The 25,023-nt window shown below is 39.1% G+C and overlaps 2 protein-coding genes across 4 annotated transcripts; both read right to left on the bottom strand.

Annotated features, from left to right (window-relative positions):
- Positions 1 to 6,351: 6,351 nt before the first annotated feature.
- LOC116247088 (putative hydrolase C777.06c) lies at positions 6,352 to 12,510 on the bottom strand. Of its 3 annotated transcripts, none has more exons than XM_031619043.2 (12): positions 12,037 to 12,504; positions 11,390 to 11,517; positions 11,167 to 11,279; positions 10,683 to 10,724; positions 10,370 to 10,425; positions 9,141 to 9,217; positions 8,767 to 8,886; positions 8,429 to 8,505; positions 8,254 to 8,317; positions 8,078 to 8,128; positions 7,955 to 8,003; positions 6,352 to 6,599 (listed from the first exon to the last, which is right to left on the bottom strand). In XM_031619043.2, exons 1-12 carry the CDS (start codon positions 12,203 to 12,205, stop codon positions 6,541 to 6,543), a joined length of 1,005 nt encoding a protein of 334 aa, XP_031474903.1. In that variant the 5' UTR covers positions 12,206 to 12,504; the 3' UTR covers positions 6,352 to 6,540. The 3 variants fall into 3 exon arrangements, with proteins under 3 accessions (XP_031474903.1, XP_049931730.1, XP_031474900.1); XM_050075773.1 differs by lacking the exon at positions 6,352 to 6,599 and adding an exon at positions 6,720 to 6,998 and having other exon boundaries at positions 11,390 to 11,522; positions 12,111 to 12,510; XM_031619040.2 differs by lacking the exon at positions 6,352 to 6,599 and adding an exon at positions 6,720 to 6,998 and having other exon boundaries at positions 12,037 to 12,501.
- A 2,773-nt stretch (positions 12,511 to 15,283) lies between these two features.
- Positions 15,284 to 22,946, bottom strand: LOC116247684 (probable phospholipid-transporting ATPase 4). The gene is made up of 11 exons (XM_031619936.2): positions 22,550 to 22,946; positions 18,926 to 20,899; positions 18,719 to 18,829; positions 18,143 to 18,419; positions 17,950 to 18,038; positions 17,776 to 17,866; positions 17,460 to 17,669; positions 17,199 to 17,324; positions 16,589 to 16,687; positions 16,314 to 16,505; positions 15,284 to 16,202 (listed from the first exon to the last, which is right to left on the bottom strand). Exons 2-11 carry the CDS (start codon positions 20,740 to 20,742, stop codon positions 15,516 to 15,518), a joined length of 3,699 nt encoding a protein of 1,232 aa, XP_031475796.1. The 5' UTR covers positions 20,743 to 20,899; positions 22,550 to 22,946; the 3' UTR covers positions 15,284 to 15,515.
- Positions 22,947 to 25,023: the final 2,077 nt, after the last annotated feature.

The following is a 25,023-nucleotide window of genomic DNA, read 5'->3' as shown; positions in this document are numbered from 1 at the left end:
GATTCTGTATCAGTACGTCAGAGCCAAATGCATCGGAACGAGTGTTTGTTTATTTTAGAAAAAAATCGCTTAATCGGATTGGAAATGAAGTACAGAATGTCTTGCATGGTTTTTTTGTCTCGGCTTTCCGGAGAGGAAAGATTTGCATTAATTATCTGATCTGTATATGTAATTCATGCTACGGTACGAGGTCCGATCTGACAGCAACCGGACCGGTCCTCTCTCTCTAGACAGAGGGATCACGGGTCCGATTTTGAATGCCACCAGGCAATTCCCAGCCTTGTGCTTATCAGGAAAAATATTCTCTACGTGATAAGGCCCATATATCATTATCTCTTCTTTGACAATGTCTTCCCTTCAACATCCAATTATTTTCAAAGAGAGAGAGAGAAAAAGATTATTTTTTATAAAGCACGTCTGTTTCAAGTGTCACCCCAAAAATTCACGGCTCCGCTGAGCACGCGAGGACCCCGCTGCTTATGCAAGAGACAGACCTAGGTGAACTTATAGTTATTAGTTCTTTCATATCCCATGGTGAAGCAGGAAAGAAGGGAGGTGTATAGTTGGTGCACCTATGCATGAGTGTTGATTCTAGTCACAGGTCGAACAGCAACAAGCGGAGGATTTTTTATCCCATGATTGTTCATAGGCTAGGTGTAGTCACCGGCCCGAGATTAACAATCAATATTTTATATCAGGTGCCGTCTTCCAATTTTTGTTTTTCTTACTTGTGATGATTTTTTCGGTGTATTGTAGCAACTTGTCGTAATTAAGAAATTACGGCAGAAACAAATGCTAGATTGTCCTCATTATTAATTATGGGAGAAAGAAATTTTCCTCATTGTTGCTTGGAAACAAGGCAATCCCAGTCAAAAAAGGAACAGGAGAAGGCAAATAATATACCAACGAAGTTATATATATTTGAACCCATTTGACCAAATCTAGTAAAAATCTAGATACAATTAGTAATCAGATTTGAAGTTGGTATCCAATCTCATAATTGAATCTGAATCTGAACTTGATATCTGATTGAGATCAGATAAAAATTCGACCCAAATTAATGCGAACGTTAGATCTTATGCTAGTTATATATTGACTCAGTTCTAATCTGAATCTGATCTCTCTCTCTCTCTCTCTCTCTCTACATGAAAACTTTTGCTTGTAGGCGATAGTAGTCTAAAAACGAAAGGTTACATGAGAAATCAGAAAGTAGATTCCGAACATTTTCTGATAATGATCCAATTGAACGCATGAATATTGTATAACCATGCCAATGTGATCATGTCATGGATCAAAGAAACTCATTTTAATAACAATTTTTATTGTTCACCAAGTTTTAATCTTTCATCTTTAAATATGTTTTATCATGCATAGTGTTGTTGATTTCCAAAATTAAGGCTTGCTGATTTATTCAATTGTCCTCTTACCCTCTGCGTCTATGCAAGCCTACAAAAACTTATCCCGTTATCTGCAAGATGTGCCGAAACATCTTCAAGTTGAAGTTGAACAAGGTCAAGAGTTCAATACCCCGCGAAGAGTACTACTGCTACTGAGAAAGTGAAAGTGAAGGGTTCAAAAGACTTCGGATACTCCGTTGGCATAGTCTGGCAGCTGCACTGGATCTTCCTCCACATGTTCTGACGACGTTCTCCAGTTATTAAAACAACTTTATGACATGTCCAGTAGAATAATTGAGTCCGCAAGGAACATGAGCTGCCCCCGAACATTCCCCACAAAAATTAAGTGAATAAATTTCAAAAATCTGATATCATATTAGACACTGGGGTATGGAGGTAAGTTAAGATGGGGTAGGAGTAGAACACTGTCGGCACACAAAAGATGCAGAAATGACATGAAATTTCATCCACCTACCTTCAATTATTTAGTGATGCTTACCTCTCAATTGATGCGTCTCCGAATTAATAATGTTCTATTTGAAGCTACCAGAGAATCAAAGCTAACTTTGTCTGCTAATAAATGTAACCCTTCGAAACATTGAGATATTCCACATTAAAATATACATGTGATGTAGGCTCATCGTGATCATTTACGTGGATGCTTTACAGGAAGATGTCTGCTGTTTAGTGATATAGCAAAAACATGCTCGAGTTTTTAAGAAATTTGCAGTTTGACTGTCTTCGTAGGCGACTAATGGTAACCTGATCATAAGCAAACATCGTTTTTTCTCAGACGGCAGCAAGAGTGAGTACTGCTGTAAACTTTGGTTGGTAGTCGTTAGAAAGACTCCAGCTATATCAAAATTAAAACCAGAAGCATGAGTCTCGTTTTGGAAACTAGAGGCAGAGAAAGTTGGACCTGAAAAGAAATTTTCCGGCAAGCCCAAACCTTATCCCACTGCAAACGATGAGAAAAAAATTGAATATCAGCATAGTAAGATTTAGGATATTGAGATATGATTGTTCAAAACGCAAAACGGAAGCAAAATCCCAAAACCATACATATAATTCTCTCACTCACATATCTACCCTTTTTTTCCTTCTACCTAATATCTAAGTATATAGTTATCTGCCACTCTCTCTCTCTCTCTCTCTCTCTCTATCTCTCTCTACTATATATATGTATATATATAGGTGTACATCTTGTTTTGAAAATATTGTCAATGTTTAAGGAACCAGATTCCATTTCAGTTCGGCTTTTTCAATGCACTTCTTTTCGTACCAGCTTTGATCCATTTTCGAGCCCATGGGTAGTTCTTGAAGCAGTTGAGAAATCGCTTCCCCTTATGGTAAAAAAAAAAAGAAAAGCAAGTTCCCGAATTAACGGAAAACTGTCCTTCCTGTCCTCAAACCAAAGAGAAACCCGCTTCCCATGTCCAGAAAACACGCTTCCCATGTGACTCTTTTCAACTTCTTTGGGATTTTTTTGTAGGTTTTTCTAAAAAGTACTACAGCAAAAAAAAAGAAATGGAAGGACGAGTCGCCTTCGTCCTTCCTAGTTTGTAGCAAAATGCAGTACTACGATGTTCTCACCGGAATCCAAATTCAACTCAAACGCCTAATAAGATTCAAGATGAGACATTTATTTAAAAATAGTTAGATGTAATTAATTACCTAATTCTTGTATATCTTGTTTGATTTCTTCCTTGATTTTAAAGCTGCACCCAACATTATCTTCACAGCAACAGAAGTAGCAGCTGCTTTTCAAACCCATTTTCTGCAGAAAAGTTTCAAGTTCTCATTGGCTACTTTCTTCTTACTTTTTACATAATGAAGGGTTTGAATGTGTACACTAACATCTGCTGTGATTCAAAAATGAGCCCAACTCCAAAATCCGTATTCGAAAATCACAGCGATCGAATTTCTTCCTCACGCCGAGTCTCCAACACAGAACCAAATGAAAGTAAAAGGTTATGTATCAAAATGAGAGAGTACTACATATATGAAGGATGAAGGCTGTATTAATTTTTGTTTGTGGTGAAGCTATGATAGGCCTGTAAAGAGAAGAAGAAGAAGAAGAAGAAGAAGAAGAAGAAGAAGGCAGAAGTTCGGGAGATCATGATATCATCGAGCTATGGGCACGAAGTGTTCGGGAGGGAAGGGGAAAATTACCTGGTGGGGACATGTAAGAAACAAAGTCTTTTTCTCGTGAAGAAAGCCAACTGCATTGTACATCACCTTTTCTTTTTGTTGTGCTACAAGGAACATTCACGTCCTCAGATTTTTAGACCATGTGACAATTGTCATGCTTTTTGAGCTCCATTCTTTTCGCTTTCTGCCATTAAAAGGAAACAGCAGAAGAAGTCACAGAGAGGGAATACTCCAGTGATATAATCATTCTCCCAAAGACCGCAATGCATGTCAACGGCTTGTCAACGGCTTGGATTGGCCGAAAAGATTTTCAAACAATTCCATACCATCGCTTTGTTACCTGCAGACTTTCTCTCTCTAAGAAATTTTCACCTGAAGTCTTAGTACTGTGTTTTTTTTCCTTAACAGCAGCCTCAGTTCTGCCGACAACTACCAAAGAATAGCCTTGTTGCAGATTAATTATGTCAATGTGGACACTGTCCCCTTGAAAAGTTCTTTCACCTCAGTTCGAGCCATATACAGTAATCTTGATGGCAGAATCTTATAATTCTATAATTGCCATGTGAAGTGAATCATGTATGAGGAAAATCACAAAAACCAACCTCGTGTTGAAAATTATGGACTAAAAGACGAGGCCCCGGATTGAAAAAAGGACAGAAAACAAACAAAAAAACAAAAAAAAAATGTCTTAAAAAGACAAAGAAAAAGGAATAAAACGAGAGGGCACGCAGATTGAAACAGCAGGGTCACGAGGGGAGGCAACAAAAAAGCAAAGGGAAAGAGAGAGAGGATGAGAAGAAAAGGCAAAGTTACCTGTGGGGGCGTGCGGTCACCACCACTCCCCACCTCCCCTCGTGATCGCTGCCACCCCTCCTGTCCTCTTACGTCACCTCCTCCTCATCCTTCTTACTTCTGATCTTCTTCTTCTTCTTACCTTAATAATTCATCAGTGGACATTCAACCGATATCGGAACGCAACAGTTGATTGGAGAACAGCATATCAGAGAAGAAGGCCCTCTTCTGCCTATTTTGAAACCAGCGAACTAAGCACACTCCCAAGTTTAAAGCTCATGCTGATGATCAACCGACATTAACCAGGCATGGCAAATGTCAGCCGAACCAAGTAGCGGGTTGTTCCGCTTGGTTCAACTCATTACAAGTGTTTTGGCAAGAAAACAGTCAAGGTGAACGAGAAGAATGCACACAATAAGCCAGGGTACAAGCTTAGAATAGGGATGCCAATATATTCAATTTGAATCACATATCCTATCCAATCGAACTGTTTCAAAAAAATCAGCTATGAAAAAAAAAAGAAGATAAATATCCAATTAAGAACTCCGATCGGATCCAGATTTAAGCAATAACATCCGATCGGATTCAGATTCACAAATGCAGAAATCTCAGTTTGAATTCGAATTTGGATGGGATCTAGTTTTTAAATAAATAACTTATGTTCAATTCTCTTACCTTTTGAAAATCAGTTGGTTCAAAATTCGGATTTGGATTCATATATAAATGTCACAATCAGATTTTGATTATGAAATTTGATTTTGGGGTTGAATTTAAATTTGGATATGACTTGTTTTGTTTATATTCAAATCCGAATATATGAATATCTGAAAAAGTATTTACCGTTAAATTATGAAAAAGTATTTACCGTTAAATTATCGACGAGTTGTTCTTCTACGCAACAAACTCACAACTTGGATTTGTTTATTCGCAAGTCCCAACCTTCTTCCTGACAAAATGAAAGCCAATCTTGATATGTTTAGTGCAGGCATGAAAGACAAGATTGGCCGAAAGATAAGTGGCTCCCGGATTGTCACATTTTATAACAAGTTTTCCTTGCACGTCAATTTGAAGCTCTTTAAGAAGTCTCATAAACAGCACCCATAGGAGGCTTGGATTTGGCTTCCGTACCCGATCGATTGCTTGTTTGATCACAACATTTCTTCCAAGTAAGGTGACGAAGCCACTGGTCATCTGCACACCCAGCCCAATCTGCATCAGCAAATGCCTCAAGTTTCATGCTTGTGCTTGTGCTCTTATGAATTCTCATACTATAAGTTTTGGTGCCTTGTAAATAATGAAGGATGTGTTTGACATGGCCCCAATGAACATCAGTAGGATAAATAACCCAACTCATTAGAAGTACTTCATTCATGATTACTTTGCCAAGAAAACAAGCCGCGCTCGAGCTTCTTACTGTTCGTCAATAACCCAACTTTGCACTGTTAAACATCGACTGTTAGCGCATATACTAGCTAGCACGAACAATTTACATTATATCATTTGTAAACTTGCATTAATATGATACAAAGAGACTGTGAAAGCCCAAGAGCGAACCAGGGATTTTCTCTCACCTCGTATGCAGCTATATAGATTCATTAATCATACAAATGGCTCGGACATGCTTGGAGTGAGGCTCAGCTGGATACTAATTCCAGTTTCCTCAAGGACCAATGTTATAGTTTTGGTATTTGAAATTGAAATAGTGATTTCACAGAAAATGGAAGTACTAAAGAGTCAACGAATTGAATTAAGAAAATTTAGATTGCACTCAGCACCTGGTACTACACACCATTAGAGAGAGAGAGAGAGAGAGAGAGAGAGAGAGAGAGAGAGAGAGAGTAATTGGGTTTGGCTTAGGATCGAGATAGACGCAATTACAATTTTCTACACATCGCTTCACAATCGGCTATATCCAATGTTAAAATCTTTGATTTAAGGATGCATCCAAAATTTGAATCATTAAGATAACTTTGTTTAGTTGATTTTCTTGTTCTTTGGACGCTCAGGGTGGGGTTAGCCAATTGCTAAATGCTGGATCCGGCACCATCCATGTGCTCCATTTTTCTTAAGATTGTCCATCAATTTGTTAAACCCCTCATTGCCACAGCTCCTCCTCTTGTTTTGTGTCAGCTGAATTCAGACCAAGTGGAGCAGAAAGTTGATCGGGTCCAAGGCGCTTCAAACAGAAATCTCAGGATAGCTATTTCCCCTTCATCTTTAAGACGAGCGGCTTCCAGGTCTCAATTACACCGTTCTTACCTGGATGGGCCCTCAGATCGATGGCATCAAAGGCCAAAATGTGGAAAGTAGGGACATGGCAAGTTAATGTTCAAAGAAAGAAAAATACAGACAACTATGATTTACACTAATTCTGCAAACTTCAGATAGAAGAAGACCTCCACAAATTGAAACATTATGTCATGGCAAGGACATGATATTGTACAACGATAAATTTATACTCATTTTTCCCTGGTCGATTCAGGGCTAATAAAAAGGTCCACCATGAAGGTGGAAAGAATAAATGCACATGACAAGTAACTTAAAGTTTTATAGGGACTCGGAGGCCGTCATAGCTTAATTGAACATCTAAGCCTTCTGTTTCCATCAATTTAGCAAGATCTTCATTCACCTTGTCATGATCCATCAAATGCATCATTCCTTTAAGCACCAAAAAACATTCATTAGTAGACTCACTTTCATCTTTTTGTACTATCAGAGGCCTGTCATCCTATTGATCTTGTTGGTGGGCATGTTGCCAACATCCAGATGCATGTTTCACTATAATGTTTCCACAATGAAAAACTCTACGATGATGATCATGACAAGTCCTTGACTAGACTATATAATTGGGCAGAGACCTCATAGAGAATTCAATCCTGAATATAACTCATCTAACATACCTTATGAGGAAAAATTATTAGAAAATATTTAGGGTGCACACTGGCAGTCTGGCAGGATTAGAAATGGGCATCTTTAGACGCTTCACAAAGCTAGCTATTTGACTTTCCTTAAAGCCCTCAGCTATAGAGGAACCACCAAGAAAAAGCATGGTAAGCACCGCAACTCCCAGGCTGGTGAATCTGGAATATCCAGAAAACTAGGTGTTTTCCTTTACCAACCAAAGAAAAGAGGGGAAGAAATAAAGAAAGGAAAACTGTTGCAAATTGGCATGGCTAAATTTGTCTAGATGATTCTCAGATGGGTTCAATGAGAATCCTGCTGAGGCTAGATCCATCTTTCTTAACTCAAAGTTGGCATATGTCCCAAAACGGCTTATGCTAATAAGGATTTTTTTAAAGAACAATCTTCTATAGAGTAGAAATAAAACAAAGTGGGTCACAACGGCATATATACAATATAATAATAATAATAACAATTTAAGTTGGAGATGGAAATCCTTACAATCTGGAGTTGTTTGAAATTTTGAATTTGGAAATCCTTACATTAGATGGTTTAACTTTTTAAAACAATAGACATGCAGGTATGAGGTATCCAACAGCAAACCCAGATTTTCTATATAATATGAAAAATAGTCAAAGAAGCCTTTCAGTTTTTTTATTGTTTTTTAAAGAAGTTGAGAGAAATACAAGTCAAATCTATGAATTAAAGGATACCTGTGAAAAATGTCCTCCTCGGTTGAATTCTTCGGACTTCATCTAATGCCTGGTAAACAATCAAGATGATTCATGCCAGTACAATATAAACCAAACTAATAATGGATCTTTGAAATAGCTTACTCTTGGTAGCCCAAAATGTGTTGCGGATGACCGATCCGGTCTCAGTGCGTCCTGAAAAAAGCACAGCACAACCTTATATCCTAATGTTAATGGAAAAAACATCTACAGTGCCTACATTGTATTGCTGCTGCCTGCTGCACTTAAATTCTGATGCAAACAGGAGGAGGGAACTGTACCATAATCAAGATTTCACAGTCCTTGAGCAGCAGATATGTTTCCTCTGGAATCTCACTAACATCACTGCAGAGATAAAATTAAACTGATGATGGGATCGTACATTTTTCATATAGAAAGAAATCTAGGCAACATTACTCCAAACCATTGCATGTAGTATTGAATAATATCAATTACCTAATGTAACAAATGTTTCCAAAACGAAAACCAAGGGAACGATAACCTTTTCCATGCCATACAGGTAAAGGAGTCACCTGGAAGAAACTCAAAGATTCACTAAGTTAGAAATTCAATTACATCTCCTAAGAAAATTCCAGAAAGTTCAGATGGACTTGCACATATTCTCAATGATAAACCTAGCTGCACATATCTAAATAAAATCCCTTGTCTACAATGCTAAAGCTGGATCATCAGGGATATATGTGTGTGCATGTATGTGTGCTTTGTCTGTAAGGGTGTGTGTTTGTGTGTGTGTGCAAGTATAACCTTCAAAAGGAAAAAATACATTATCAAACCTTCAGATCATGGACAATAAAGGGTTCTTCGTTTATAATGTTAAACTGCAACTCTGAAACAGCAGCTCCCGGTATAATTACACTTGTATCCACTAAATAGTAATGTGTCTTCTTCATTACCTATCATGATGAAGAGAATATGATAAATTGCTTTTTATGGTGGTAAGCTAAAGAGAAATTTCTTCAATGTCCTTGACTAGGACAAAATAAGGATCTAAAAAGAACAGCAGATTTTTAAATCATTCTAATTACTGAACCAGCTTCCTCAATATGAGGATATCAAAATCTATCACATTCGTTCCCCATTGAAATAAGCTGATGCCTCTGCTTAATAAAGCCAATCTAATTTAGAATAAGAAAAATAAAATTTGAACCTCAAAATCACGCTTTGCTACATATATTGGTATGCAGGCATGGACATTGTTTGTCCAATCCCGAAGATCGTCAAGACCTGCAGAAAGGACAAATGTGCACCTGTAAAGAAGATTGTAATTTCTTGAGCAGGTATGCCTACTTTGCAATTAGTTTGCCAGTTATCTAAAATTTTTAAAAGCATAACAGGCACAACAATTAGCATTATCCGTACCAAGATGGGATGTCAAATGTCCCACTAGCTCACTCTTCAAGAAGAAACAGATTTGCCAGTCAAAATTTGAATATACAATCCGGTTAATTTATGGAAGTCTATTAGTAGCAATATGAGCAAAACTTTTTTATTGCTGAAAAAAATGTGATCTGTCATGTGCATATAGCCATGAGTTCAGCAATGCAAGTCCATTGTGGTGATAGTCATTTGTTCGCTACTACACATGAGTAACGCAGAAGGTACTTCTTGTTATTTCTTAGCTCACCATGAAATGGAGGATCACTTAAGCATAATAATGTATTGTAGCATAGATATGAACAATATCATCCATCCGATCAGCATATACATAAGATAACTAAGAAAACAGCAGAAAAATTCTCCAAAAGGAATATTTTATATATAGTAAACATGAGGGACCACAATTGTGCATATCATGAGTAGTTGCATGTAGAAATAGATTGACCACACGAACCACATGTGCATTATCTAGTGTGATAATAATTAAGCAGTACAACCCAGATCAGTCATCTAAATACTGTACCAGAAGCAGTTTTTTCTTTTATATTCCTTGTCATTATATTTAGTTCATATTATCAACAAAGAGAAGGACAATAATACCAGCAGAAGTTAATTGTTCACATATAACAGCATCAATATAACAAGGTTTAAACATGAGTCTGCCTCCTTAAGCTCACACCAGTGCCTAGATATTATTTATTATAGGAGGATCAACAATTACTTTTACAATCCATATTCATGGTATGGATCATCACACATTTGAATGACATATACCTGCCCTGTAGGCAATATAAAAATGACACTCTTCATTGAATCATGCACACAAACATAACTTGGTTACCAATAATAATTTATGCCGTCTGAAATATTGCATAAACAAAATAAAAGTGAGACACCAAATACTCTAGTAATATCTGACAATATGGTATTTCCTACAGCTATGCTGATCATCCACCGGAGCACATAGAACAAATCAGTATTAGGGAGCAAGCACGGTACCTCCAATTGCGTCCGCATGTGAGTGGGTAATAATGACAGCATCAATATTTCTAAGTCTGACAGACAAGGTAATAATTATAATAGGAAAAGGCAAGACATTTGAAATGCACATGGAAAGGTGCTTCTTCTAAATGAAACATTACTAGAGAAACAGAAAAATCACAGAACCATTGTGCCTATATGTTCTACCATCTAAAGCTTCAAAAAGGAGAGTGGAAAGACTGGCTTCTTTTTTTCTCGTCTTCAAGAAAAGAGAAATGGAATGTTTAAAAAAGAAAAAAAAATATGGAACAACCAAAGGATAGGAAATTACCCAAACTGAGGGAACCACCTAAGTGCACTGTGATAGAAGAATCTGCAAACAGAATCAGAATATTATTACTTCACCCAACACTCAAAGGAGAGCAAGGAACACATATAGAAATGACTAAAATCATGCCCTTAAAAATGGCAGCAATGCAGTTCAAGATACCGCACAGGGAAAAAAGAAATCGTCTAAAAATGTTTTACTGTGAAATGGTCCAAAAAAAAAAGGATTACATGCTTGACCTAGTCAAGCATCCTTTCCATATAAAAAATATTGCATCGCATAAATAGACTTGGGCCTGATAACGTAGTTGCTTCCAGCTAACGTAAGAAGCTAACCAATTTGCAGCAGCTAATGACGATAATAGCCAGCGGGAAAGAAACAAACTCGTGTCAATACAATAGCTAACTGATTTAATAATTTATCACTGTATACATTTCACGCAAAAAGAAAGAACATTATCAGCAAAATTTGATAAATTCTTACATACTTGCCAACGTCGATAAGAATGTTCCTGTTTCCAGAAGAATTAGAATAGCGAATGAGAATGCTTGTATTGAGCCGTCTATTTTTATTGTTTGGTTCCATCGCCTTTGAACACACCTGTAAATCCAATTGGGAGTTTTCTTCAGCATATTGAAGCTGGCTGCATTAGCAATAAAACATGCAATGGCCATAGAGAAATCAATAGCCTGTGGAGGTAGTCACCGTACAGGACATGTCTTCAGTGGATCCGTGAGACAACTAACTCGTGGGATGCCTTCACTAGTTCCCGTTCCGATAAATATGATTTCCGAGAGCTCGTCGGGCACTCGTCTCGGAGTATCAATTGCTGAGCATCCTGCACTGCTTAGCAACAATCAATCAGAACGTTCAAGAAGCAAAACATAGAAGGCAATTCACTATATATAAGTCTATATAAGTGCCTAACTAGCAAACTGAATAATGCACTCTAGAGCTTTTAGACGCTTTCCTCTATGTTCCACGCAGTGAACAGCAGAAAGAAGAGTTGAAATACGGTTCTAAATTGAAATTAGTTCACCATCCAGGTACGTTTCCTTTTTTATCAACATTGCATGAATCGGAACGCAAGAATTTGAAATCCCCACACTGGTAATCCGGCGAAATCAAAATAACAAATTCAAGAAATCATCAAACGTATCGAAAAGAAAACAAAAGCATGAAAACCCCAAATAAATATCCAAAAAATGAAAAGGGAAAAATTTTGATGGGTGAATCGAAATCCACACTATCGCCAACATCAAGCCCAAAGGTTGGTTTTCATTTTGTACGAAGTAGTAAGATGGTATGAATCACAAACTCTCTGTTTGTCTTCTGAGAGAGAGAATGACAGACTCACTTGACTGAAACCTCACTTGCAGGAAGAGTTTGAGCCGAGGGAGGCCATTTGTACGAAGACTAAGCGATGCCCACCTCATCTGAAGCGACGAACCATGCCAGAGCCAAGCCGGGGAAGAAGAAAACGGTATGGCAGCCAGGTTTCTCATGGGAATACTGTAGCCAATCATGGGAGCAGAGTAGTAGCGGCCGCAGAGTGGTTGGTGGTGCTTCCGTTAGTGGCTTAGTGCGTCCAGATCAGTTGGAGAAAAGCTGCAGTACCGCAATTTTGGTGCCAATTGTAGGCCGACCCGGTCCAGAAACAGAATCCTCCCTGCTACTCTGTTGATCCCTTGCCAGTCAACCAATTAGCTTGAGCTCAGGTAGGACTGGTCATCGAACCAAGTTGCTTCAAACTGCTTGATTTGGTTTGTCATTGAGCTCAGTTCGATCTTGTTCACTCCTCGTGTTTGGAAAAATCATGATCGGATCACTTCAACTTCACAATGAAAAAAAGAAGTAATATTCGAGCCACTTACAATGGCTTGTCTTTTGAGCGAGTAGTAGGATTCAGGATAGCAGTGTGAAGAGGAAAGTGAATCAGAAGCGCAACTTCTGAGTTTTGTTGTTATCTATGACTGAAGCACGCTGAAAAGAAAAATAATGTTATTGAGAAACTTGCAACTGGAATTACTTTTTTCGAAATTCTAAATTGGTGATGACAAACTTATACTGATTTCGGGATTGTGGTTTATGTTCTTTTATCGACCGAGGTAACTGGATGTTCAAAACTATGGAATAGATTTTTAGGCGCTTTGTCATTCCCATGCTAACATTAAGTAAAAGGTCAGAAAGCGGATCTGAAATATGCACATTTATGAACGGACATGCATCGTGCATGTGAATATGTTTGTGATTGTTGATTCTAATGCTGTTATTATTCCCCTTGTGTAGCGTAGCCGGTCAGGCACTTGATCATCAATTTGATTTCTATGGGCGCTATTTTTCTACATTTAAATGGTAGATACATTGTACTCCATTTGACGGGTGTCTTGCTTCTTGCCCAGGTCCAAACAGCTCTACATCCTAAGGCAGCAGGAAGGGGGGCGATTTCTACATCTCAACAAATCACTAGCTAGAATTATATGCCTGTAATGAATTCAGACTTGCTCATAGATTTTAAGCCAAATACTCTATTCTCTTTTGGTGTTTGAGTTCAAAGCATAGCCAAGCTCAACTTTGGTACTCAAGAAAAAGGAAAACAAAGTTGGGATTGGATAATATAGACAAATTAGAAATTATACTTGTTTTTGGTATGAGAAGAAACAAATATGTTTTCCCCAAGTACATCTTTGATTTCTGGGACAAGTCTCTCTGCCATTGGCATTTTCAAGACAAATCTGTCTTCTGTTTTACTTTAATCATAGCTAGCAGCTTACCATAGTCATAATATGAAAGCAGTTACTGCCTTTCAATTGACTTAAGTTCATTCTTTTATAGATGAACTAGGAGAAAATGAAACGAAAGAAATCCCAGCAAACCAATACTAGATATTTTTCCGAGCTTGCATGAACTTGGGCTTATGATAATGCTCGCACTTTTTCTTTCGAGCCAACCTGCCTGAAGTCATCATTCATGTTACGAAGAATGGTACCGGCACCTTAAACAGTTTGCTCACTGACATAGTATATCAGTCGGTACATATCGTCATGTATAAGCTCATGTCGTTTTTATTATGAATTTAAAAAAATACTATTGAACATTTTAAATTGTCTTTAAAATGACAAATAAAAATATATGAACTCGCATCGGCCTTGTATTGCACCGCTGCTGATACGCTCCGATAAGGAGGTGAAATTGATAACGTTGCATCTTTCTCAACAAAATGAAGTTTGATGAAGGTCATTATGCCGCTTTGATATATAAAGTCAAAAAGGTAGCAAGGATGGAGTTTTCTTTGCTGACATAAATGCAATTTGTAATTTTAATGAAGTGGTAAGAATCAGAAATTTCAGAGGATTTTTTTCTCCGTATTTGTCTTTTTTTTTATCCTACCTTTACTAATGAGTAATCAGGAAAACTCCGGCTGTGGAGTTCCCCAGTTTTTAACCTTTACTAGTGAACAATCAAATCAGGATGGACCCTTCAGCAACAGAGCAGGATAAAAGATCAGAGTAGTGTCTTTTTCCTTACGAGGAAACCAAATTAGAGCAATCCAGAAAAGGTCACCTTGAAGAAACTTTTGAAACTTTCACGACAACAAACAACCTTTCACATTTTTGTATTGGGATAACTGTTCGTCGCTTTCGGCAGATTGGCAACTTAAAAAATGCAGTTACATACGCATGGAAATGGGTTTATGTTACATGCAGAAATACATGTGTACCGTTTTATCAAAATCATGTTTGGCATTATTTCATTCCAAACAAATAAAGGTCTTCTCAACAAATTCATGGACCGATTTGAAACGTAAGCCAGAAAAGAGGGATATGTGCTGTAGTGGGGTGATGAATATGGCGGATACTGAAGAAAGAATCAAGAACTTGCAGCGTCTTGTGGTAGACAGGGAGAGAGACAGAGAGAGAGTCCCTATCGTTCCTCTAGATAGTCTGTAATCAAAATAGAAGCACTCCAGAATGCTTCGTCGCCATCTTCTTCATCATCTGTAGGCCTTGGTCGGATGGGTCAATTATCGCCTCAGTGAATGACTATCCTTTGATAATCATATTAAGGTTCACGTCACTGTTGTAGAACTTCGTATTTCTTTTGTGGATATTCGTTTCCTTTATCTAGTCCTAAAGGAACGTAGGTTCCGTTGTATTTCTTTTTCCGATAAACTAAATGCAGAAACATAAGCGGGTAATCTTTTTTCTGCATAACGTTAGAGGAAGAAAAGTGACGAGAAGCCACAAGATAGCGGATAATTAAGTTTTTTCACGTTTTTTGATCTTCTGCCTCCAGCATGGGCTGAGACGGCGGATAACAATACAGAGACAAAGAATAAAAATGGCTCGCCAAGTATGAAAGTTGGAGAAGAAGATGATAGAGGGCCGCATGTGAAAGGCTTAACAAATATTTGCAAAGATTGATTTTCTTTTTTCCCCGTTTTTGTACTTTATCTATACACGAGGCCCATAGCATGATGATACACGTTGGCAGTGTATCTTCTCTAAGCCATCTGTGCTATCTCTCTCTCTCTCTCTTTTAGTCTCCATTTGAATAATTTCTGTCGGCCAGATCAAGAAGCAAAAGCGAAAAGACTATGAAGGTAAATCAAAATAAGCCAGAAGGGCCAGAACCATGAAAATAGGATTCATGAGACAATCTTATGATGTGCAAGAGCTCTGTATAGAAAGAAAAATATAATACATACATTCACAGCATTATAGTGGGGACTGACACAACCCCAGATCAAAATAAATGTATAAAATGAATATGTAGACCAAAAAGCAAAAAGAATTACAAGGACTAAAAAAAATCGAAAATGAGAGAAGGCATGTATCATGCGCCTGACATTGGAGAAGATGGAAATTCTGATTGCGGACCCGAAGAAGTCTGCTTCTTATGCATTTTCACTCTCAAGTGTCTGATTTTGGCCTCTACCCTTGCTGTAAATCCAATCTTTGTTTTCTCCCGAGCCTTTGATCTTTCCCTTCTCCACATGTTCTCATCCTCAATATCCTTCTTGTAATATTTTATCTCTTGTATGATATGGTGATCCATGGGGTGGAATGCCCTCTGGAATGCGATATGGGAAAAGTAGGGGAAGTTGCAGGCAGCAGTGATCAGAAATGTCACAATCCAGTAGATGGGTGCAGGGGCTACAACATCTATGAAAATTCGGGAGGAGTTTCCTGTGATGGATGGTGATAACATGCCATAGAGGAGTAGGAAGAGGTACCAAGTGCAGATGCTTCCCCACACAAAGAGATGTTGGATCCACGTGAAATGGCTCATGGTAAGAGCAATTTGACAATTCACCGCCCAGATGATACAGGTAAACATGATTGCTCCAACAGCAGCCATGTCTGCAGTCTCACCCCCATCACGGAATGCTTGTGGGCCGAGGATGAAAACAGTGATGAAGAAAATTATGATCGAAGAATATAAACCATTTACCATCCAACCAATTATGCGATACCAGTCAAAGAAGAGATTCTTTGGTCCTTGCTGATAGAGTGCGGGAAACTAGAGACAAAAAGCAAGCCAATAGAGCAAGGTTGAGTCAGGGACCCAGATATGCATAGCTCTTTTTGTCAGCATTAGAAAGTCGATGCAAAGGAGAACGTGGGAACCTACCTGTAAGCAGACCTCAGAAGGAACATCTTGCTCAAAAACTCCCAAGGATATAACTGGTAATGAAGTTAGAATGACATTGAATAGAAGCATGTACCAATCATCATAAACTGACTGGCCTGAAAATCCCGTGAATGCCTCGAAGTAGAAAATGGTGAGCCCAAAGGCAATATTTTTGTAAAAGAAATAGCAAATCTGAAACAGTTAAGATGAAATATTGAGTTCTCAACCATTTAACTGCTAAAGACGAGTTGATAATTAATTGGGAAATGCCTCACCATCTGAGCAATTCGCTTATAGCACCAATGCCCATGAACCACAAGAAGCCTTTCCAGAAAACGAAACTGAGAAATGGAGAAGTCACTAGCCATCACTGCCTGCAGAAAAATAATACTGTGAGCACATCTAAATACATTGAGCAAGTAGTCTGAGAGCACTTATTTGCTTCATATACCAGCATCTTCCATCTGCACTCAAGTCAGTATCTAAAATAGACTATATCAGCACATTTATCTTGCCAGTTAGAACTAAAAGTCCAACCAACTACATGGTTTAAATTACAGAAGATCTCATAATATGTAATACTAATTGCTTAAACATAGCTTCCGCATGAGGTCTCGTACTTTTGCATCTCAGTACAGAAAATAAAAATTGTTGAGGTCAAAGATGCACCAAATATTGGTTCCTTGGTCCTTGTACCTCCTACTGATATTTATTCCTCAGAAACCTTTAAAATCAAAAGATTGATTATATACAAGGGAAGACAATTCATTCATTTTAGTGAAACAGTTTTCTTTTTAATTCAAGTTGCAAGCATCGATCATGAATTTTAATGTTTACAAACCAGCCTGAAATAAACCAGAAACATGTGTTATTTTACTGCTTTACCTGCATTCCCTCTACCCCGCTAATCCCAACACCAATATCTGCCTCCTGAATCATGCCAACATCATTCGCTCCATCTCCAATAGCCAAGGTTGTTTTACGAGTCCCCTCTTTCACAAGTCTTGTTACCTAGACAGAGAATCACAATAGCAAAGATCAAGCTGAAATAACACTCTATGTGGCTACAATAATGTTTAGAAACTTGAAGGCTAATAAGCTTACACTGAGATATTATGAAAGAATCAAGGTTCATTAAATTCATACCAGTGCCTTTTGCTTTGGGGATACTCGACAACAAATTACAGATGCACATTCAACCGCCAAACTCAGGAATTGATGCTTCAGGTCATCCTCCAGGGCATAAGACAAAGCCTTTCCATCAATTACCAAAGCAAATGCAGCATGAGGATCTTTCTCAAGCTTGATCATTTGTGTAGCATTTGTTATTTGTAATAAAATGCTTTCCTTGACAGCCTAATTTTGGCAAAAGTAAATGAATAAATCTTCACATAAAAATATCCTCTAGTCTGCAAAAGTGAAACTGAATCATCTCTTTCAAGCATATAACAATCAGTCTAACCTTTTTGTGGTCCTGGTTCCGTAATTCTGTGTTAATAATTGCACTTAAGCAGATCCTTTTCATGCCTTGACGAAGCAAACTGCAAGCATATCTGCAAGAGAAGTATGTTAAGCTAGAAGTAGACAACCAGGCAACTAGAATAACATATCCCATGTTTTAATTATAGAAGCATACCCAATATTGATTGCAGTCTCCATTTTGTCACCCGTCAGTACCCATATTTTTAGACCGGCTTGAGCAAGTTTATCTATGCACTGAGGAACCTGCCGTATGAAATGAGTGGAGTGGTATATCATGTTGGAGTTAATGCATACACAGCACACATAAACAGAGAGAGAGAGGGAGAGAGAAAGAGAGAGAGATTTACCCCCTTCTGCAGTTTATCTTCAACAGCAGTTGCACCAACCAGAACCAAGTCTTTTTCCATCAAATCCGCTACCCGCTCAAGTAGATGATCTCTATCCGGCCCTATAGTAGTCTTTGCTTTGAGAAATTCTGCATTCCAAGCCAAATACTCAGACTCTTCGAGTTTCTTGTAAGCCAGAGCCAATGTACGGAGTCCTGCCTCCCCATATTCATTTAGATGCTTGCTTGTATCATGTTCATATGTTCTCCCAGTTTTTGCCAGTCTTTCAAATATTATGCTGCAAGTTTAAGGTAAGAAGTAAAGATCACAAATTGACTCACATGAGTTTTCTTTGGAGGGCTTGCAACTTGTTCTTTGAAAAGATTAGCACACCATAACCATAGGAATCAGCAAACCAATTGGTCAACAAAATATTTGTAACCAGCATCTTTACCTAAATTGCTCTACTAGATTGATTAAGTGGTTCATTTATATCAAGATGGAAACATTAATTATAAGAGGTAATAAGCTTATTAATGACCACAATTCTGAGGTGAACAACGAAGAATATGCCAGCAAGAGAATCAGCAGGCAGACCTGTCAGCACCCTTGCATAAAAGGAGAATTTCACCCTCCTCATTTTGGATAATTACAGACATCCGCTTCCTTTTGCTGCTAAACTCCAGTAAGTTAAGTACCTTGTACTCTCTACAAACATATCAATGAAAAGCAAGATAACATCATTTCAGGAAATCAGGATGCAGGTTAACTTTTTGAAACTGCAAATGTAAATAAATTTCAGACCTCTCGATTGGATGGGCAGGAGAAGGATAACGCTCTCGAACAAAGACGCTTGTTTGGGTTCTCTTACAGAATTCAAAGCCAAACTCTCTTGCAGCAACAAGAAATGCACCTTCATCTGGAGACTCTGCTTCATAATTGAAGCTACCAGTTTCAGGGTTCAGCTCAGGGATGGCAGTGTGACAAAGTGCTAATATGCGAAAGAACAATAAAATGCTATTAGCATTGGCTTCATTCAACCAGTTTCCATTCATAAGCCGATCATCTTCAAAGCTAAATCCTTTTATCGATGGCTTTTTGCCATTCCCAAATCTGGGAGTAGTCATAGGCTCCAATTCTATTTCTGGCGAATGGAGATTTCCTTCATCATTTTCTGATGAATAATGGATATCATGATTGCCTGCAGGGTCAGCCTTTTGTCGATTATGATCAACAGCCATATGCTTAGCTGCAGCAATCTCTACTTCACTAGAACCAACACCATATGATACACCAGCAATCGAGCATTTCAGGAAGTCCATTTGGTTGCAGGTGAGGGTACCAGTCTTGTCTGATAAAATGGTATCAACCTGACCAAGTTCCTCATTCAAATTTGAAGTCCGTGCCTGAGCTGTGTTTCCAGTTTCTTCATCATACATTTGAAGATCTTGGTTGATAAATGTTGCTTGCAAAACCTTCACAATTTCAATAGAAACATAAAGTGAAATTGGAATCAGGTAGCCATACAGGATTAGAGCTGTAACCAGATGAAAAACCCCAGATAGAGAAGCATTTTTGGGGTCATACAAGTTGGTTGTATTGTCAGGTTGCAGGTACCACCATTTTGGCATCAAAAACTTTGTCTTCACAGCAAAGCCAATGGAGCTGATTAGTGATATCAAAACAAGAACAGTGAAAAGGAGATATATGATATAATCCATCTTCTTTTCAATAGTGCTCCTTTTGGATGGAGATCTTGTTGCATTCTGCATGACTTTGCTATCATGACCAGTAAAAATCACAACACCATAAACATATTGAGTATTCCGAAGCTTTGAGTCCCTAAGAAGCACCTGACTCGGATCAATAGGGAAGACCTGTTGCTCATATTCCAAATTGCCAACAAAAGTGTACAGGTTAGGGTTGGGATCTTCACACCTAATTGTCGCTGTGAAATCTGCAAATGCTGCATCATTATCCAATGGCAGGGTTGTTTCCAAGGCTCTTTTGACCTTTAAATTTGTCTCTCCGTCTAGATTCATGGTTTCAACATAGCAAATCCCATCTTCGTAACTGGATGAGAGTAACAAAAGATCAGCTGGAAAAAATTGATCCTTCTCCACCTTCACAACATCTCCAACTCGGAGGTTTTGCCAGCTCTTGTTACCAAACTTCCCTTCCCCTGTATGAACACTTACCTTCCTGCTGTTAACCTTCATGTCCTGCATAAACCGTCGCCAGTCTTCCAATGCTTCCTTTAACATACTCAACCCCACAACAAAAACCAGTGGAGCTATCATACTGACAGCAGAAAAGGGAGTTACAGGGGTAAGGGACAGAGCAGCAGCCAAAAGAAAATATAGATTAGCAACTCGCCGGAACTGCTCAAAAGTTGCTTTTGGTAAAAAGGTAAGGGCATTGTATTTGGTGGTTGATATATAATTGTTTGGATACTTAAAAGGCTTCTTCTTGTGCATTTGAGAGCGATTACAATGGACAACCCGTGAAAAACCAGGACTTGGGAGGGGGCCATCCGACTCTAAAACGCTTGGTCGGATACAAGAGAAGGTGTAGAGTTTGCTCCATCTGATTTTCCCCCTTTTCCTGCCCTCTGGTGCCATCTTCTCTACTCAGATTACTCCCAATAGAATAGATTCTGCCTATCCCAGTCATAAATGCCCATACGGCTGCAAATCAAGAGACATTGTGGTTCCTCAAGAACCATACAGCTGAATCAAAAGTCAAGACTTAGGGCTAAAGTGCTGAAGCACGGAGTATCTGAAAATCAATAGAAGGAAGAACAATGTTAGGAATTTCTCTTACAGAAGACAATCTAAAATACCTATACCATTTTTATGATTGACCACATCAGAAGAGAAGACACATATGTAGTTTTCCGGTGCTGTGGTCTAAGTCAAATCACCAAACACAAACATTCTGTAATTCTTATCTTCCCCCTTGGACAAAATAGTATATTTCAACTAAAGAAATATAAACGTCAAAATGTGATGGTCTTAGCCTACAATCAAACCTCCAAACTAACCCCTACCATTATGAAACAAAAAGAGAAACAAATTTGGTCATTTTCTTTCTTAAGTTGCTCGATTCAGGTGAGCAAAAATTCAGGCATCAGTGAAATTGGACTACAAACCAAATGGAATTAGTGCAGCTGAAAGCTTCCAGAGCAAGAACGAAAGATCATATGAAAAAGCTCGTAGAAAGATAACTCGTACACAGTATCCAGCTACTTATCACTCAGCCTCCCAAAGTAGCTATCAGCTTCCTAACAATAGTATTACTTTCTACGTTAATTCAAGAAAACACAACTGCTGGAGGTTGGCCTCCTACCTATTATGCATAGACAAGATTACAAAAAACAAAATTCTACGCTAATTCACAGACTATTTAATTCAATGATGCATGTTTATTTATCAAGAAGACCATGCAGAGACCTAATTTATATCAACTCTACTTCGTTGTAAAGGAACGCATTACACGTTTCAATTAGCAATTCCCGAAACATAGCAGCATAATGCTTTTGTAACTCCAAGCAAGTCTCCCCTCATTTGTTTTTTCTTGGTCCCCTTCTTCGTTCTCTCTGTTGCCATTCTACCCCTTTCTTCGTTAGGCGCTCCTATTCTTCTTTCCTTTCTACAATCACAAGGGAAACAGCCTGCAGTTTCTAAGATTTTCATCTTTGATTTGGCTTTCGGATGCGAGCAACATCCAAAACATCTCTAGCGTGAATTTTGTGGTCTGCCTTTCGCCCTCCCATTTTGCTCATTTCTTGGTGTTCTTTTTTTTTCTGCCCTCCTCTTCAACTAATACCTCCACATCCAGGCAATCGCTCTTTTGGAAATTGAATCACACTTATTCCTGGTTTTGTAAATCGGTATTTGGCGTCGGATCTTAAGAATCAATTTCTATGTTTGCTTCGGCACCCGATAGCTCAAATCTGAGGTCACGACAACCATATCTTGAGCTTGGCGTGCATCTACTCGAAAACGGAGCTCAATCCGCATTTCGCAAATGACGAACAGAACCCCAGTCAAAATTGGCAGCCAATGCGTGACTCAGTAGACCAGACCACGAAAATAAGGACAAGATGCAGAAATTGGCCGCAATCGCATCCCAGATACCTCCACTCTAAGCCGAATTCAAGAGCAAGAATCGGCACGATAAAGCTGAAATCTCGGAAGTTTGTCTTCCTTCCCGAGTTTCCGAGCACCGACCACTCAAATCAGCAGGACAGACTGATTACTATGAGTTGCAATTCCAGACTCGTTGCGCCTACCAGATTTCACATCAACATACCATTAAAGAGAAAGCGCGATATTAGAATCTTGATTGGAACTAGAACTATCAACACCCACCCTGTTCCCCACTTTTTTCCAGCACCGGAACCCAATCTGAGCTTTGATTACTTACCTTTCTGGCGCCGGGTTGACCCGCCCCTCAGCTTCTCCGCATTCCACGCAAAGAAGGCGATGGAAGGCGATAAAAAGAAAATAATCGATAAGGATATACAATGAACGTCACCGTCCCCGTCCCCGTCTCCGTCTCCCCTGCACACAGACACACACTCTCTCTCTATCTCTCTCTCTCTCTCGCACAGGAGAACGGAATCAAGCAGAGGGTCAACAAGGAAGAGCAAGGAAGCGCGTAGCTTGAGAGAGAGACGGAGAGAGAGAGAGAGGAAGGGAGATTTGTTTGTGACTTCTCAACGACGGCGACGTAAGGATCACCCAGCTCTTGCTGTCCCACAGAGACCGGCCTTCGCTGTGCAAAGAATCCGCAGGCTCCTGGGAAGACTTTCCAGCAAATCTGAGAATTATGGAGGTACCGGTACGTAAATAACGAGGAAAAATCGGTACGGCGGACGTAAAGATCTTGAGAGCGACTCGGAGGAGAGAGAGAGAGCTGCGCGACTGCAAGGAAGTCTTCGACCCCTCTCACTCGTCTGACGTGGCGTTTGAGATCAGTCATCAAATGACCAACTACTCCGCTTCTTTTACCCTATTCACTAACATGTCCCCATTGCCTTCAATTTAAATAAATAAAAGAAAAAGAAAAAAAAACTTGAAAATTTTAGGCGCCCCCGTCCGCGGATCCAGGAGCCCACCCCTCGGATCGGGTCTGATATGAGATCTTTCTCTTGTTTGGTCAAATCGGGTTCTCGTTAAAAAGGCAACCCAAATCCGGTGGACGCGGGTCTGATGGTGATCTCGTTGATCCAGATTCAAAACGAAACCTGGACATAGATTGGGTGACGGATCAAGAACCGGATCCAACCACATGTCGAAGACTCAAACTTGAATGGCGCTGGATATAGTAAATATCCAAATTATTATGAATTCAATAACCACAAGCTACAATTGTCAATATTTCATGTACATGATGAAGGTTACAGGATCCGGTACTGGGGGCTGATGGTTTTGGACCGGGTCCAATCAGCGGCCCCATGGTGCCAGCCGCCTCTGTCATGAAAGCTTGGAAGCTTGTAAGAAGCTGCAGGTTAGGTGGGACCATTTCTTTTTTCGGGTCAAAGATCAAACCGGTTCCCCATTCAAAACCAAACCAGCATTGAATTTGGTCCATCCGATTCGTCCTTTATATATTTAATGGCAACATTCCAACGCAGAAACTGCCAGTTAACTTCCAACACGTCTGAACGAAAACCCAGTTCATTGACAACTCCCTTTTTCTTTTCTTTTTTTCATATAAATAAAAATTTATTAATATCATTAATCCGGATCGTTGCTCTTGAGTTTGGATCTTAAAGCAACATGGGAACTGGATCAGTGTTCAAGTCAGCATGGTCCAACCGCGCCCGATCCGTTTCTATACTCGAGGCTTGTGGTTTCAGGACCGGTGAGTAATAAATTAGAATATCATGTTCGTTGGAAATGTAGATGCAATGCATAGAAAAATATCAAGGGAATGGCCCCCATGTTCTGTTTGAATATGATTTATGCATTTATTTTTTTGTATCCGTCGCTTTCGTCTTATTTATTAGACTGAGCAAGGAGACACCTTCGCCATGTGGAATTCCACTAGGTGTCTTTTCCCTTTTTTCTTCCATTTGATATCCAGATCTCCACACATCCGATTCTGCGAGATCATTCCGGTGCAGGTCCCTACGGTTGTGTCTCATAATATAAACGGTTTGGAAATCGGATCTGGATCTGATTCGGAACCCCCGCACCGTCTCATATTGGATAAGCAATTTTACTGATTCCTGGTGGCTTTGGATTCAAAAAAAATGTCATTTTCCGTCCCGGATCTAGTACTTCCGATCCAGATCAGGCTGGTTTACTCACAACCTTGTGCTGGCAAGCACGAAAATTCCATCTCAAAATTTGTCTTCGTCGTCGTTTCAGTTGGAGTCCAAATGTTCTCGCCTATTTCGAGAATAGGGTCGTCCTTTCGAGTTTTTTTTTTTTTTAAGGAAAGTTCAGCGATATCATCCGCCACCGAATCAAAGGCCTTCTTTGCGCCAGCTGGAATTAGGCGGAACAGTGTCCCGACCGTTCCGGAAATTGAATGTTGAAGCCTCTATTGACTAAGCAAACAGGTATTCTTTCGACTCTCAAGGGCAAATATGAAGGTAATTGCTTCGTGTATTAATTTTTCAACTATTTTACATGGTTTTTATTCTAAAACTATGACCCTTATATTGTTAGAAAATTAGTTTTTAAAATATCTTTGGCCCGATTTACATCTGATTCAGCTGAATCGGGAAAGCAGCCGATTCACCGATGGTCTCAGTAGCTACTCAAATTAAAGGCATAACAAAGAACCCTTTTAATATGGTTTCACGCTGCTTCCTGAATTGGGTTGCTTGGAGACGTCCGTTGCTTCACACAAAGAGCATAAAACAACAGTTTGCAGCAAAAAGTTGT

This window comes from Nymphaea colorata, chromosome 2 (genome assembly GCF_008831285.2).
Source record: "Nymphaea colorata isolate Beijing-Zhang1983 chromosome 2, ASM883128v2, whole genome shotgun sequence".
Taxonomy (NCBI): domain Eukaryota; kingdom Viridiplantae; phylum Streptophyta; class Magnoliopsida; order Nymphaeales; family Nymphaeaceae; genus Nymphaea; species Nymphaea colorata.
This window is presented reverse-complemented; position numbering and strand designations above follow the sequence as displayed.